General features: G+C 44.9%; 1 protein-coding gene across 4 annotated transcripts; it reads left to right on the top strand.

Annotated features, from left to right (window-relative positions):
• Window positions 1–2,005: 2,005 nt before the first annotated feature.
• Window positions 2,006–11,341, top strand: TPM4 (tropomyosin 4). 4 transcript variants are annotated; one of them, XM_042794738.1, is made up of 9 exons: window positions 2,006–2,134; window positions 4,653–4,778; window positions 7,692–7,825; window positions 8,071–8,188; window positions 8,525–8,595; window positions 8,823–8,898; window positions 9,432–9,494; window positions 9,574–9,643; window positions 10,905–11,341. In XM_042794738.1, exons 1-9 carry the CDS (start codon window positions 2,021–2,023, stop codon window positions 10,985–10,987), a joined length of 855 nt encoding a protein of 284 aa, XP_042650672.1. In that variant the 5' UTR covers window positions 2,006–2,020; the 3' UTR covers window positions 10,988–11,341. The 4 variants fall into 4 exon arrangements, with proteins under 4 accessions (XP_042650672.1, XP_042650671.1, XP_042650669.1 ...); XM_042794737.1 differs by lacking the exon at window positions 10,905–11,341 and adding an exon at window positions 10,170–10,401; XM_042794735.1 differs by lacking the exons at window positions 2,006–2,134; window positions 4,653–4,778; window positions 10,905–11,341 and adding exons at window positions 5,406–5,646; window positions 10,170–10,401.
• Window positions 11,342–11,402: the final 61 nt, after the last annotated feature.

Raw genomic sequence — 11,402 nt, 5'->3', positions numbered from 1 at the left:
GCAAACACAATTTACAGCTGTTAAAAAATCCGAGCATTGTTTCATATATGGGGGAGGGGAAGAAAAGAAAGAAAGAAAGAAAGAAAGAAAGAAAGAAAGAAAAAAAAAAAAAAAAAAAAAAGCAGCTGAACCTGGGGTGATTTAATTGCCATTAATGAGGAACGGAGCTACGGACACGCTGGATGTCCCGGCGCAGCGTTATAAGGGCGTTGCAGACCTGCCGGCGCCATTGGGCGTGGGGCGGGACTGTTGCGCACAGCCCTCTGGGAATTGTAGTCCTCGGCCGCGCCGCCATCTTGGCGCCACCACAACGCAGCCCCTCAGGGAGCTTCCTGGCAGCCATCTTGGGATGGGGCGGGGCGGCGCGGGGCGCGAAGCCTCTTCACCAGGCAGCGGGCGAGGCTGCTGGGTGTTGAGGTCCTGGGTTTAGTAGAAGTATTGGTTTTATTTTGAATCGAAACAGCAGTAATTCTCTCACAAAAAAGTCAGCCTGAGCGGGTGTGGTGGTGCTTTGGGGATGGTCTGTGGGGCTCTGGCCATGCTTTTAGGCATTGTGCTGGTATTGGCTTCATGTCCATTCTACCATTGTGTTTAGCAAACTAAAGGGCAATTTTTCCTTAGACGTCTCTCCTGAAGGCCTTTCAGTGCCATGCTAGCTCACTCCAGAGGATGAGGGAGTTCCTGGGTCTTGAGTCTTCTGGTTACCCCTCATGGCTGGGGTTGCTGTGAGTGCTTCTGAGGAAAAGTCTGACAGGTTTTGTGAGGGTGTGCAGAGAGTTTGGGCAGTGTGTGGCCTGGGAGGGAACATGGGGCTGTGGGGAGCCGAGTAGGGGCAGACTCGGGGAGGAAAGGATCAGTGGATGGTTGATGTGACCTGAATTTGGGGAAGAAGTGGGAGAATATGAGGGCATGCAGGTCCCTGTGTAAGAAAGTGAACAAGTGCTATCCATTAGCTATGGGTGGTGAAATAAGTGAGCCTTTGCTGCAGTCAGGACAAAGCAGGGAAGCTAAGAGAGAGCATATGAAAGGGTGGGAGAGTGCAGTTGGGGGTATGGAAGTGTGTTTTACAGGACTGCAAAAGGAAATGGCTCATCCTGGGGTCACTAGATGCTCTTGTTGGTGTCCTCAGTGGAGCTGCTCCTGATGCTCTTTCCAGAGCCTACTTTTGCCTTGCCCTTCAGAGAGGAGATGAGTCCTTCATACAGCAGAAGAAATAATTTACAGTGCTCATCAGACTGCAACTTCAGGTGTATTTTCAGTTCTATAAGTATTTAGTGAGTGAAATTTCCAAGACAGGCACTCAAACTCACTGAATGCCTTTGAGCCTGAACTTGGGATCTAAATAGGACTTCTGTTACATATTATACTATTACAGATTATAGCTAGTTCCTTAACACCAGTGCTCATTTTCACAGCAAAAAACCTGCTGTCTCATACCCTGCATCTTTTTTATAACATAAATTTAGCTACGTCTTAAGTGTAGATTTTTTTTAAATTTTATTTTATGCATGCATTTATTTTTGAATAATCCAAAAGATTCTTCCCTTTCCTTCATTAGTCTTATGCGATTATTATAACAACCCAGGCCATCCCCATAGATCTACTGGGCTGTTTAATTGCACTGCAAACATGGAGGGGTGCTAATAAGCTTTCTTGCAAGCATGTGTTCATATGTCAACACTTTTGCTTCTGTCAGAAGCTTAAAAATGGAAACAGTTTTCTCTTTAAGAAAACAGGACCCAAATAAGGAGATGATGGAGTGGTGAAGATTCCTCTAGTGAGTCTGTTCCAGCTCATTCCTTAGAAAGGCTGTGTATGAAAGATCAGAGAAGAGGCCACTGGATCTGGGTTTTGTCCAGGGGTCTCTGGGTTTAAAGCTCCCTACAACCACTTGAGCTCATTTTCTTTGTGACTTGGCTGGGTACAACTTCTGTCTCTGCCCAAGCTGTTAAAAATCTAAAACTTTACTCTTCGGAATTCTTTTAGTGGCGCAACAGATACAACCTATCGTTTAGCAAAAATGGAAGCTATCAAGAAAAAGATGCAGATGTTGAAGTTAGACAAGGAGAATGCCATTGACAGAGCAGAGCAGGCTGAAACGGATAAGAAGGCAGCTGAGGACAAATGCAAACAGGTAAGTAGAAATAGAACCGCTGATTGTGTATGTGCTATGGAAATAAGTGTAACAAAATACTATGTTGCAGTTTTCTGATATGGAAAGCAAAATAATTTGAATTTGGGTTTTTCTGTTAATCTTTTTAAATCTTTCGCCTTTTTGTAATGTTACACTCATAAAGCCAGGGCTAGGTATTAACTTTTCAGCCATCAGAGTCTGTAAAATTAGCACTATCCACAGATTATTACGAGTACTTTGACTGAGTTTTCTTGAATATTACATAATTGCCTTAATTTTTTTGTGATTCCGTGGAAAAGACCTTACATACTCCAAATCAAAGCTGTATGCCTTGAACACCTGTAGGACTAGTGTTAATACCACCTAAAGGGTCAGCTTTGTCTAAACATTAATTGAGCCTCTCCTTCAAGTGAATTAATAAAGTTAACTTTTGAGTAGTCCTTGGTATATAGAGTGCCCTTCAGTGGTGCCAGCTGTGACTCAACAGTAGGTATGTTGTATTTTTTTTTTTTTTGTTAAGAATAATCAGAAATATCTTAAGTTGAAAACTCTTAACTGAATTTTAGTGACAACATTTTCATATTATTTTACATTTTCAATGTTCTTTATTTTGGGTGTCTACCTCATACTTGAGCTGTAGTATTTTCAGAACAATACTGAAATGCAGGTTGACTACACTCAAGTTTCTTATAGCACTGCTTGTAAAATTACCATGTCTTTTCCTTTCACATTCTCTAAATGTGGCTGCTTCCACTGCATCTAGAATGCTATAATATGTTAATATTCATTTGGCCAAATATTTCTTATGTTCAAGTTCAGTTTGAGATCCTGGATGATGTAACTAAACTTTCAACTAATCATCCATTTAGTTAACAGGAAAAATGTTTCCAAAAGTTTCAGCTGCTGCTGTCTTCCTGTTCCACCCCACACCATAAGGAAAACTACTTGTCTCTGCTGCGTCATTACAGTAAACTTCGAGCTGCACACAGTGCCCAGTGTTCATAGTCGCTGTTTCTTTCCTGGCTTCAGAGGTGTTGATAAGATGTTGTTCTGCTGGGCCACAGTTTCCCCAGCTAATCTTTCTGCTCTCTGTAAGAGCCACAGCAGGTTGTTATTCAAAGCGGTTAATGGTGATTGAATGCTTAGGCTTCCTTTACATTTAGTTATCAAAGGCGATTTTCTACAGACTGATGAATGACACACTTGTGGTAATTTTCAAGTATCTATATGAGGGTAATACATAATAAAAAGCTAAAAGAGGAAAATAAATCTTTGATGTTACTCCTCTTTTCTGAATTGTCTCAATTTTTTCAGCTTTTTGTTTTTTTTTTTTTTTTTTTTCTAATGTGAGCACAGTACTCAAGTAGTGATTTTAATGTCATACACAAAGTAAGCATCACCTCCTTCATCCCACTTGCTGTCCCTCCGTTAAAGCATCCAAGCAAGCATACACAGTTCTCACTATCTGGTTACTCTGAGTAAAAGCAACACAACAATGTTCAAGAATGGCATGCTACCAAAAATGTCATCAAAGCTGTCTCTGAAGCTAGAATGCAGCAAGTCAGTGCACAAAAACACAAACTATTTTGAGTAAAATATTTTGATAGACTAAAATTATGTGAAGGCAGAGCTAAACGGTTAAATCCATTTCTCCACAAACTGAACTGGTTTGTATTGCAAATGAAATGATGGAGCAGATGGGTTTGCAGTGGAACCCTTATCAGCAAGCTTCCTGATAATGTAAATTCTTCAGGGAGCATGAGACAGTTTGTCATTAAACAGTCTCCCAGCAGGTTATAAATAGTACCATTCTAGCGTACAATATGGATATATATGGTATGGAGGAGAGAGGCTGAACCTCGTGCTAGGATGGAGCAGACCCTGTTGGCCTGCAGTCAGTCAGGGAGTAATTCAGGTTGGGAGGGACCTCCAGAGGTCATCGAGTCCCACTCCTGTTTCCAGCAGGATCTGTCACAGGCCAGACCTGTTTCCTCCTGCTCCCAGAACATCATGTTTGGCTTGAAGTGTCTTGAACAATGTCAAAAGATGATTAGGAAACAACCGCTCGTTTTTTCTAGCTATACAGGAATTGAATAGTTTCCTAAGAAATCATCAGGTAATAGTGGTAGAACAAACAAGAGGACATAATTTTAAAACATTTATAATTATGCTGTAGAATTAGCTGCTGCAGGGTGTTGTACAGTCCAAAACAGAAATGAGGAGAAAAAGGGCTTGTAAGTTATGTATTAAATGGAATCCTGTGTGCACAATGTCAGGGAATGTTGTGCTAAGTGACAGGTTTTTAATGATCTTTCGCTGGCAACTGTTACCAGTCAGTCTGGGAACACTTAACCCAACAGAACTTTAATCTGGTCTTTTGTGACTCTTTGTATGTTATGTTAGGATAAAACTACTAGTAAAGAGAGGTCTTAGCCATATTAAACTGTAACTGATAATACATCAGAATGCTCACTTTGTGTTTGTTTGTTTGTTGTTTTTTTTTTTTCTCTCTTGAAAGGTAGAAGATGAGCTGGTAGCTCTGCAGAAAAAGTTGAAAGGAACTGAAGATGAGCTGGATAAGTACTCGGAGGCTCTCAAAGATGCCCAGGAAAAACTAGAGCAGGCTGAAAAGAAGGCCACTGATGTACGTACCAACTGCTAATGTTTGCCTGTAACTGTGCTCTCAGTGGTTTGGAGTTTGTGTGTAGTATATTGGTTGTAAGAATCACTGAGGATTTTTGTATCGCAGCATTTTGATCGGGATATAGGAAAGACAGTGTTACCATGCAGGTACGTACGTCTCCTGCCTGCCCATCCAAAATGAGCTGGGGTGGCTGTTGCGCACCCCGTGTGCGGCACAGGCAGCTGCCCCCCGCGGGGTTCGGAGCACTGCGCCCCTTTCTGGCGCGGGGGGAAGCGTTTGTGGGCGGGAATTCTTTCGGAAAGGCGAAATTTCCTTTAATCGAAGTAAACACAAGGGTGACCTTTCAGGGCAGCTGGGACTGCAGCCGGGCTCTGCTGCAGCGTACGGATGCGGTTCGGCTTCCCGGCCAGGCCCGGCTCCCCTTCCTTCTGCCGCCAGAAGGGTTCGCTTCAGCATCGCTCGTGTCTGCGTGGGCCCAAAGGCGGCACGGACCCACCGGGGGGTTCGCGGGACCCCACCCAAGGGGGGGTGCCCCGAGGAGCCCCGCGGGACGCTGCGAGGGAACGGGCGGGCCGCCACTGTCCCGGCGCTGCTTGCGCCGACTCCTCAGTGCTACGTCACCACCCCCCCACCTCCAGCCAGCGTGACGTCATCGGCCCATTGAAAGGCGCGGGGCCGCGCGCCGCCACGTGCAGCACCTCCGCGCCCTGCCCGCCGCCCGCGCCGCGCCGCGCCCATGGCCGCGCCGAGCTCCCTGGAAGCGGTGAAGAGGAAGATCCAGTGCCTGCAGCAACAGGCGGATGAGGCGGAGGATCGCGCCCAGGTTCTCCAGCGGGAGCTGGACCTGGAACGGGACCTGCGGGAGAAAGTGAGACCGCCCGGGCTGCCTGCTCGCCTCTCTCGGTCGCTCTCTCCCGGGCTGCCCTGCTCCTTCCTTCCTGTCTCTGGCTCTCTCTCGCTGGGGCGTGCCTGGCTCTCCCTGCTCCGGGAGGACGGCTCGGCCGCCGGCTGCCTTCATTCCTCAGCTGCCCCCCTTGCTGCTCCGCTCCGCTCCGCAAACTCCCTGCGGAAACCGCTGGCGCTGCCGCAGCGCTTCGCTCGCTCCGGCCTCCGGGGGCGCCGGGCACGGCGGCGGCTCCTTCCCGCTGCTTATCGCGCTTTGGGGCCGTTCCCTTCGGAAACGGCGTTGCGACCACCGCTCGGCATCGGGAAGCGGTTGCGAGTTTAGTAGGAAATGGCCGTTTAATTGGGAAAAAGCGCTGCATGACAACGAGCGGGGAGTTCCCGCCTCTCGGCGCCGCACCGCTGGCTCCAGCACAGCTGGGAAATGTCCGAACTGCTGGAAAATAACTTTCCCTCCTGGTTTTCACAGAGAAACGAGAACTCCCCACTAATGTGCGGCTCTCCCGAGGCCGGACAGCTGGTTTCACTTAGATTTGTGTGTGATCAGCCTTCCCGGCATCTTCCTGCTATTTTATCACATGTCAGCGAGTTAGTTTTACCGTATAAGGACTGCGGGCTGCTTCTGGGAGAGGTGGAGCCAGACTAACTCCAGCTTCCCAGTGGCCCCGTCTCCATAGCTTTGGAATCTTGCTTAATTAAAATATGACTTAAAAGTGTCCTGTGTAGTGGAAGGAGTTGCAGGCTGCCACATAACAGATGCCAGTTTCCTACATGATCGATGCTTTTGTGTGTAAACTGAGAAAGTTAAACACATAGCACTGGGGAGAAAACAAATGAAATGCTGGATAATTTATGACTAGAGGAATCCTGGGTCAGCTTCCATTTGGATCAGTCACTGGAATCCTTTCCAAGATGGTACAGCTATGAATGGAAACCACTTCCTCTAGCCTAGGAGAGGCGGTCAGTAACCAAATTTGCGAAGCTGCAGCAAAACAAGCATTTTTTTCAAAGTGTTTACCATAAAGCATAAAACAATTGCCCTTCCAGCATCTATAGCCTGTAAAAGTTTTTTTAGGGAAAAAAAAAAATATGCTTTGCAATCATGCTCAGATTTGGGGATAACTGAGTGTGCAAACCTGGCAGTTATTGAAGTAGGGGTTTATTTTCCTTCAAATAACAATCAATTAAAGGAGCCGTATCTTAGTAAACACAATGTATTTATGGACACCAATTGTTTCATATTGTCTGTACGCAAACATTTCTCCCACCAACCTCTCCATTTATTAGCTAGTCTGTTTTTTAAAGGTTAATAGTGTTTCCAATTACTGTCCAGTTTATTCAGTAATAAACAGACCTTATTATTAAGAAATGCTTTCTGCCTAATTTCTTAAGTACCACAGAAAGCAATGAAAAAGGAGAGTGAACTTCGTTTAAGAACATACCTAATTTTGCCCTATTTATGTTCCAAAGACCGACTCTTCCAGGCTGAGGCCAACTGTGTCTGCCCAGCGACCGCGTAAAGATTATACAGCATATGCAGGCTCAGGAGCCCATAATGGGTAATGAAATGGCTTTAACTTCAGCAGTGTGCTGTGACAGGATATTGCTGCAATCTGTGATGAAACCAAGAGAAATCCACTGTGAAGTTTTTGGAACAAGCCATTGTGGAAGCAGTTCAGGTTTGAACTTTTCAATTCAATGCGTAGATCCAGCCCTGTGGTCTGAAAATAGTTCTCCCCTGGCAATCGGTGTCAAATCCTTTGTTGTATGGCAGGAATGATAAGTACTATTGAAAAAGAAAGGAGAAGCACATTCTTGATACCTTGAAATTCCTGAGATTCCACAGTTTAAACAAACAAAAAGCAGAGACAGGAAGGTTCCTAGAGCTTCCCTGCATATACCAAGGAGAAGCTTTTGCAGTTTTAAGGAAAACTGATTAGTTGAGAACATTTGTCAGCCAGCAAGTGGCTTGTACATAAACTCAGTTTTGGGGGGTTGTATCTCACACAGGCTGAAGGTGAAGTGGCAGCTCTGAACAGACGCATCCAGCTAGTGGAAGAGGAGTTGGATCGTGCCCAAGAGCGGCTGGCCACAGCCTTGCAGAAACTGGAGGAGGCAGAGAAAGCAGCGGATGAGAGCGAGAGGTGTGTTTCCTTTTTTTTTTTCTTCATAAAAAAAATTGAATATATATATATCTTCATGTGCTAATGTGGATTGCAGGTCGGAGACTTGGTACTTTTTTATACGCTCAAGTAATTCTGTTAGCCTTGAAGAACATGATAGCATGGTCACAGCGGGCCACTTTTTGGTTACAAATACTGAATTCCACTTTAGGACCTTTGAGATAAAAGTGCTTCTACATTAAACACACTTGCTTTGACTTCTGCAGAGGAATGAAGGTTATCGAGAACAGAGCAATGAAAGATGAAGAGAAAATGGAAATTCAGGAAATGCAACTGAAGGAGGCTAAGCATATTGCTGAAGAAGCTGACCGCAAATATGAAGAGGTAAAAGGGACAAGGAAATTATTAAACATACAGGAGAACTGTGAACAACTTTGTTATTCTTGTTTAGTCATTCTTTGTAGGCTTTTGCTGTGTGATGGCTTGACTTTGGAACGTTCCCAAAAAGGAGTAATTTTAACAGTGACTTTGTAGCGTCTTAGATACTTAATGCTAAAACCACTGCAAAATCTAACTTACTTGGGGAATAAGTCTGTCATGTCTATGCATGTACGTTTTAATCTAACTCCATCATTCAGAAGGAAAGCACAAGCGTAACGCTCTGAGAGAAATGTGTAAGAAATCACAGACTGGCTTGATAAAGCTATTTTCTCTTTATAGGTTGCCCGTAAACTGGTTATTTTGGAGGGTGAACTGGAAAGAGCTGAAGAGCGCGCAGAGGTGTCTGAAGTGTGAGTAACTTCATATACATGGAAGCGGTTCAGAATACAGTAAGGTCAAAGCTGTATTTTATTAGAAAAATCTGTATGTGTGTAGAAAAGCATTTTTGCACCCTATATGTCCAGTTTTCTCCTTTTAGACTTATAATTATTTTATACCTTGTATTTTTAGCCTTCTTGAAAATTAAATGAAGTCACAACAGGGACATTAGTAATTTATAATTTTCTTTTTCCTATAGTAAATGTAGTGACCTTGAAGAGGAGTTAAAGAATGTGACTAACAACCTGAAGTCTTTGGAAGCTCAATCTGAAAAGGTTGGTTCTTTCAATAAACTAAGGGATAGGGGCAAAGTCAAAACTTGTAAATAAAATTCATAATCTAGAAGTACAAAGAAAGTGAAAGAGTTTAGCAGAGTGTCACAGTCTGTTGGTAACACTGAATCAGTTCTGCCCAAACTCAAGTCAGTAATCAAAATTACCTGCAGCACTGCTTCAAGCCAGGACCCGAAGCTCCGTTTCCCACACCTGCTGACTGCTTTCCATTTTCTCATGTTGCTCTTTTTGTGGGTTTTGCCCTCTTAATAATTAAAATGGTTGAAACTCTTGATTTCATTAAAGAGTTGTTTCTGGCTAGTCTAGTATGAAAGGCATCCCGTTCTCTTGTGCGCTCAGCTGTTTCTGTGCCGCACAGGAAGGTAAGCCTGGTAATGTGTCTTGGTGAAGAGGAGTATGGAAAGGGTGTTTGCAGCTGCTGTAAAAGGAAAAGTGGTTATAAATAGGTCACGGTTTCATAAACATTTATTGTTATTGCTACAATTTCCCTTAAAGAGTGTTTATTGCTTTCACAGTACTCGGAAAAAGAAGATAAATACGAAGAAGAAATCAAGATTCTCTCTGACAAGCTTAAAGAAGTAAGTTTATTCATGCCCAAACTGTATTTTGGCATAATTTTTTTAACAGCATCTAATTAATCTACTTAATTTTTTTTAGGCTGAAACTCGTGCTGAATTTGCGGAGAGAACAGTTGCCAAACTGGAAAAGTCTATTGATGACCTGGAAGGTATGAAATTACCCGAGTTTCATTTAAAAGTTGTCAAATTCAAATCAGAAACCAAAATTCTAGGAGCGGGTATTAGATTTATTGGGAAAGGACAGACGTGCTCGCCAGGCATCCTGACAGACCGACGCGATGCGTCCCCTGGACAGGTGTGTCCCGCGCGGTGCCTCCTGGCTGGGGGGAGCTCTCCTGGGAGAGGTTCTGTCTCCAAAAGTTGGTAACAATAACCCGATCTGGGCCACTCACAGATACACGGACTCAGAGCCCCACTTAATCCGATCACTGAAAAATAATTCAGTGAGGTTAAAAGAAAGGAAATGTAGATGAAGCTTCTGATGTGGCACCTGTGTGGATTTTTGGCTTTCATACCAATACTCAATTACGCATCTGTTTTCTTCTCTTCTTTCCTCCCCAACTGCTTTGGCTGCTGCCTTCTGATTGTCTCCGTGTCTCCTTCTCTGCGCCTCTTCTCTGGACTGTTTTTCTGCATTTCTTGCTGAAACGTGCCTTCCGCCCTCGGGACCGATAGACGAGCTGTACGCTCAGAAGCTGAAGTACAAAGCGATCAGTGAGGAGCTTGACCATGCTCTCAATGACATGACCTCTTTGTGATCTGCACCAGGGGGGCCGGGGCCGCTCTCACTCGCTACATTTCTTACGCTTTTCTGGCCTGTCATACCTGTCGCTTCTGTGCAACTCCCACAAGCGAGCCTTCGATCTCCTCTGTAAGAGCTGAGCTCAATAAAAACAAGATACCTCTACCTTTCAGCTTTTGGGGTTTATTTCCTTATGCTTCACGTAAAATCCACTAGTGATGACACTGAAAACACGGCCAGCTCCTGACGCCAGGGGCAGGCAGGTGCAGTCAGCAGGGGTGGCCCCGGCAGCCGGGGCAGGACCCGGCGCGCTGGCAAACGCCGGAGTTTTGGTGTTGCCGAGGGCACGTGCGGCAGCGAAAAGCTCCGAGTGCTTTTGGTGTGTGCTTGTGGTGCTCCACCTGCCTGGTTAAACCCTTGGGACGAGGAAAACTCCAAAGGATGTGTCTGATAAATCGTGACACAAGTCTGTCACGTGTCACGTAAGATGCATCCAAAAACCGCACTGAATGCGAGCAATTACCAAAAACATTGGCCCCGTTTTGTGGATGTGGTTCTAGTGTTCTTTTGAATGTAAAGGTAAGTAATCATGGTTTTTATTTCAAGAAAAAAGGCTGTAAAATAATGTGGTTTAAGTCTTGGTGGGTTTTTTTTTTCTTTCTCCCTAGAAAAACTTGCTCAAGCAAAAGAAGAGAACTTGGGGTTACATCAGACACTGGACCAGACACTAAACGAACTGAACTGTATATGAAATGGCAAAGAACTCCCAGCGGCCAACAGACCTGAGACCCGTCTCTGCATTTACTGTGTCGTTTCTCTCTCTCTCTCTCTCTCTCTCTCTCTCTTTCGTATCCTGGATAAAACCAGTTAAGTTATGAACAGAGCAGACGCCCTGAGGGCTTCGGGTCCCTCCATGGGGGGCGTGAGCCGTGCCTGGGGCTGTGGGGGCCGCCCGGCTTTTCCCTTCCCGCGGGTTCTGGATGCGCGGCTGTAGCTTCTCCTCGCGGCTGAGTAGTCGTTTTTATCTAAACCCCGGTAGCAGCTGTACCCCCGCACTAGTGTCACCCTCTTAGTGACGTTTCATATTAAACGGTTTCTCACAGTACCGAAGTCGTCTCCGGGGTTTTTTGTTGTGTTTTGTTGTGGTTTTTTTGTTTGGTTTTTTT

This window comes from Tyto alba, unplaced genomic scaffold (genome assembly GCF_018691265.1).
Source record: "Tyto alba isolate M040663 unplaced genomic scaffold, T.alba_DEE_v4.0 Super-Scaffold_20000042, whole genome shotgun sequence".
Taxonomy (NCBI): Eukaryota; Metazoa; Chordata; class Aves; order Strigiformes; family Tytonidae; genus Tyto; species Tyto alba.
Note: the sequence above shows the minus strand (reverse complement) of the source record. Positions and strands in the feature narration are given on the sequence as shown.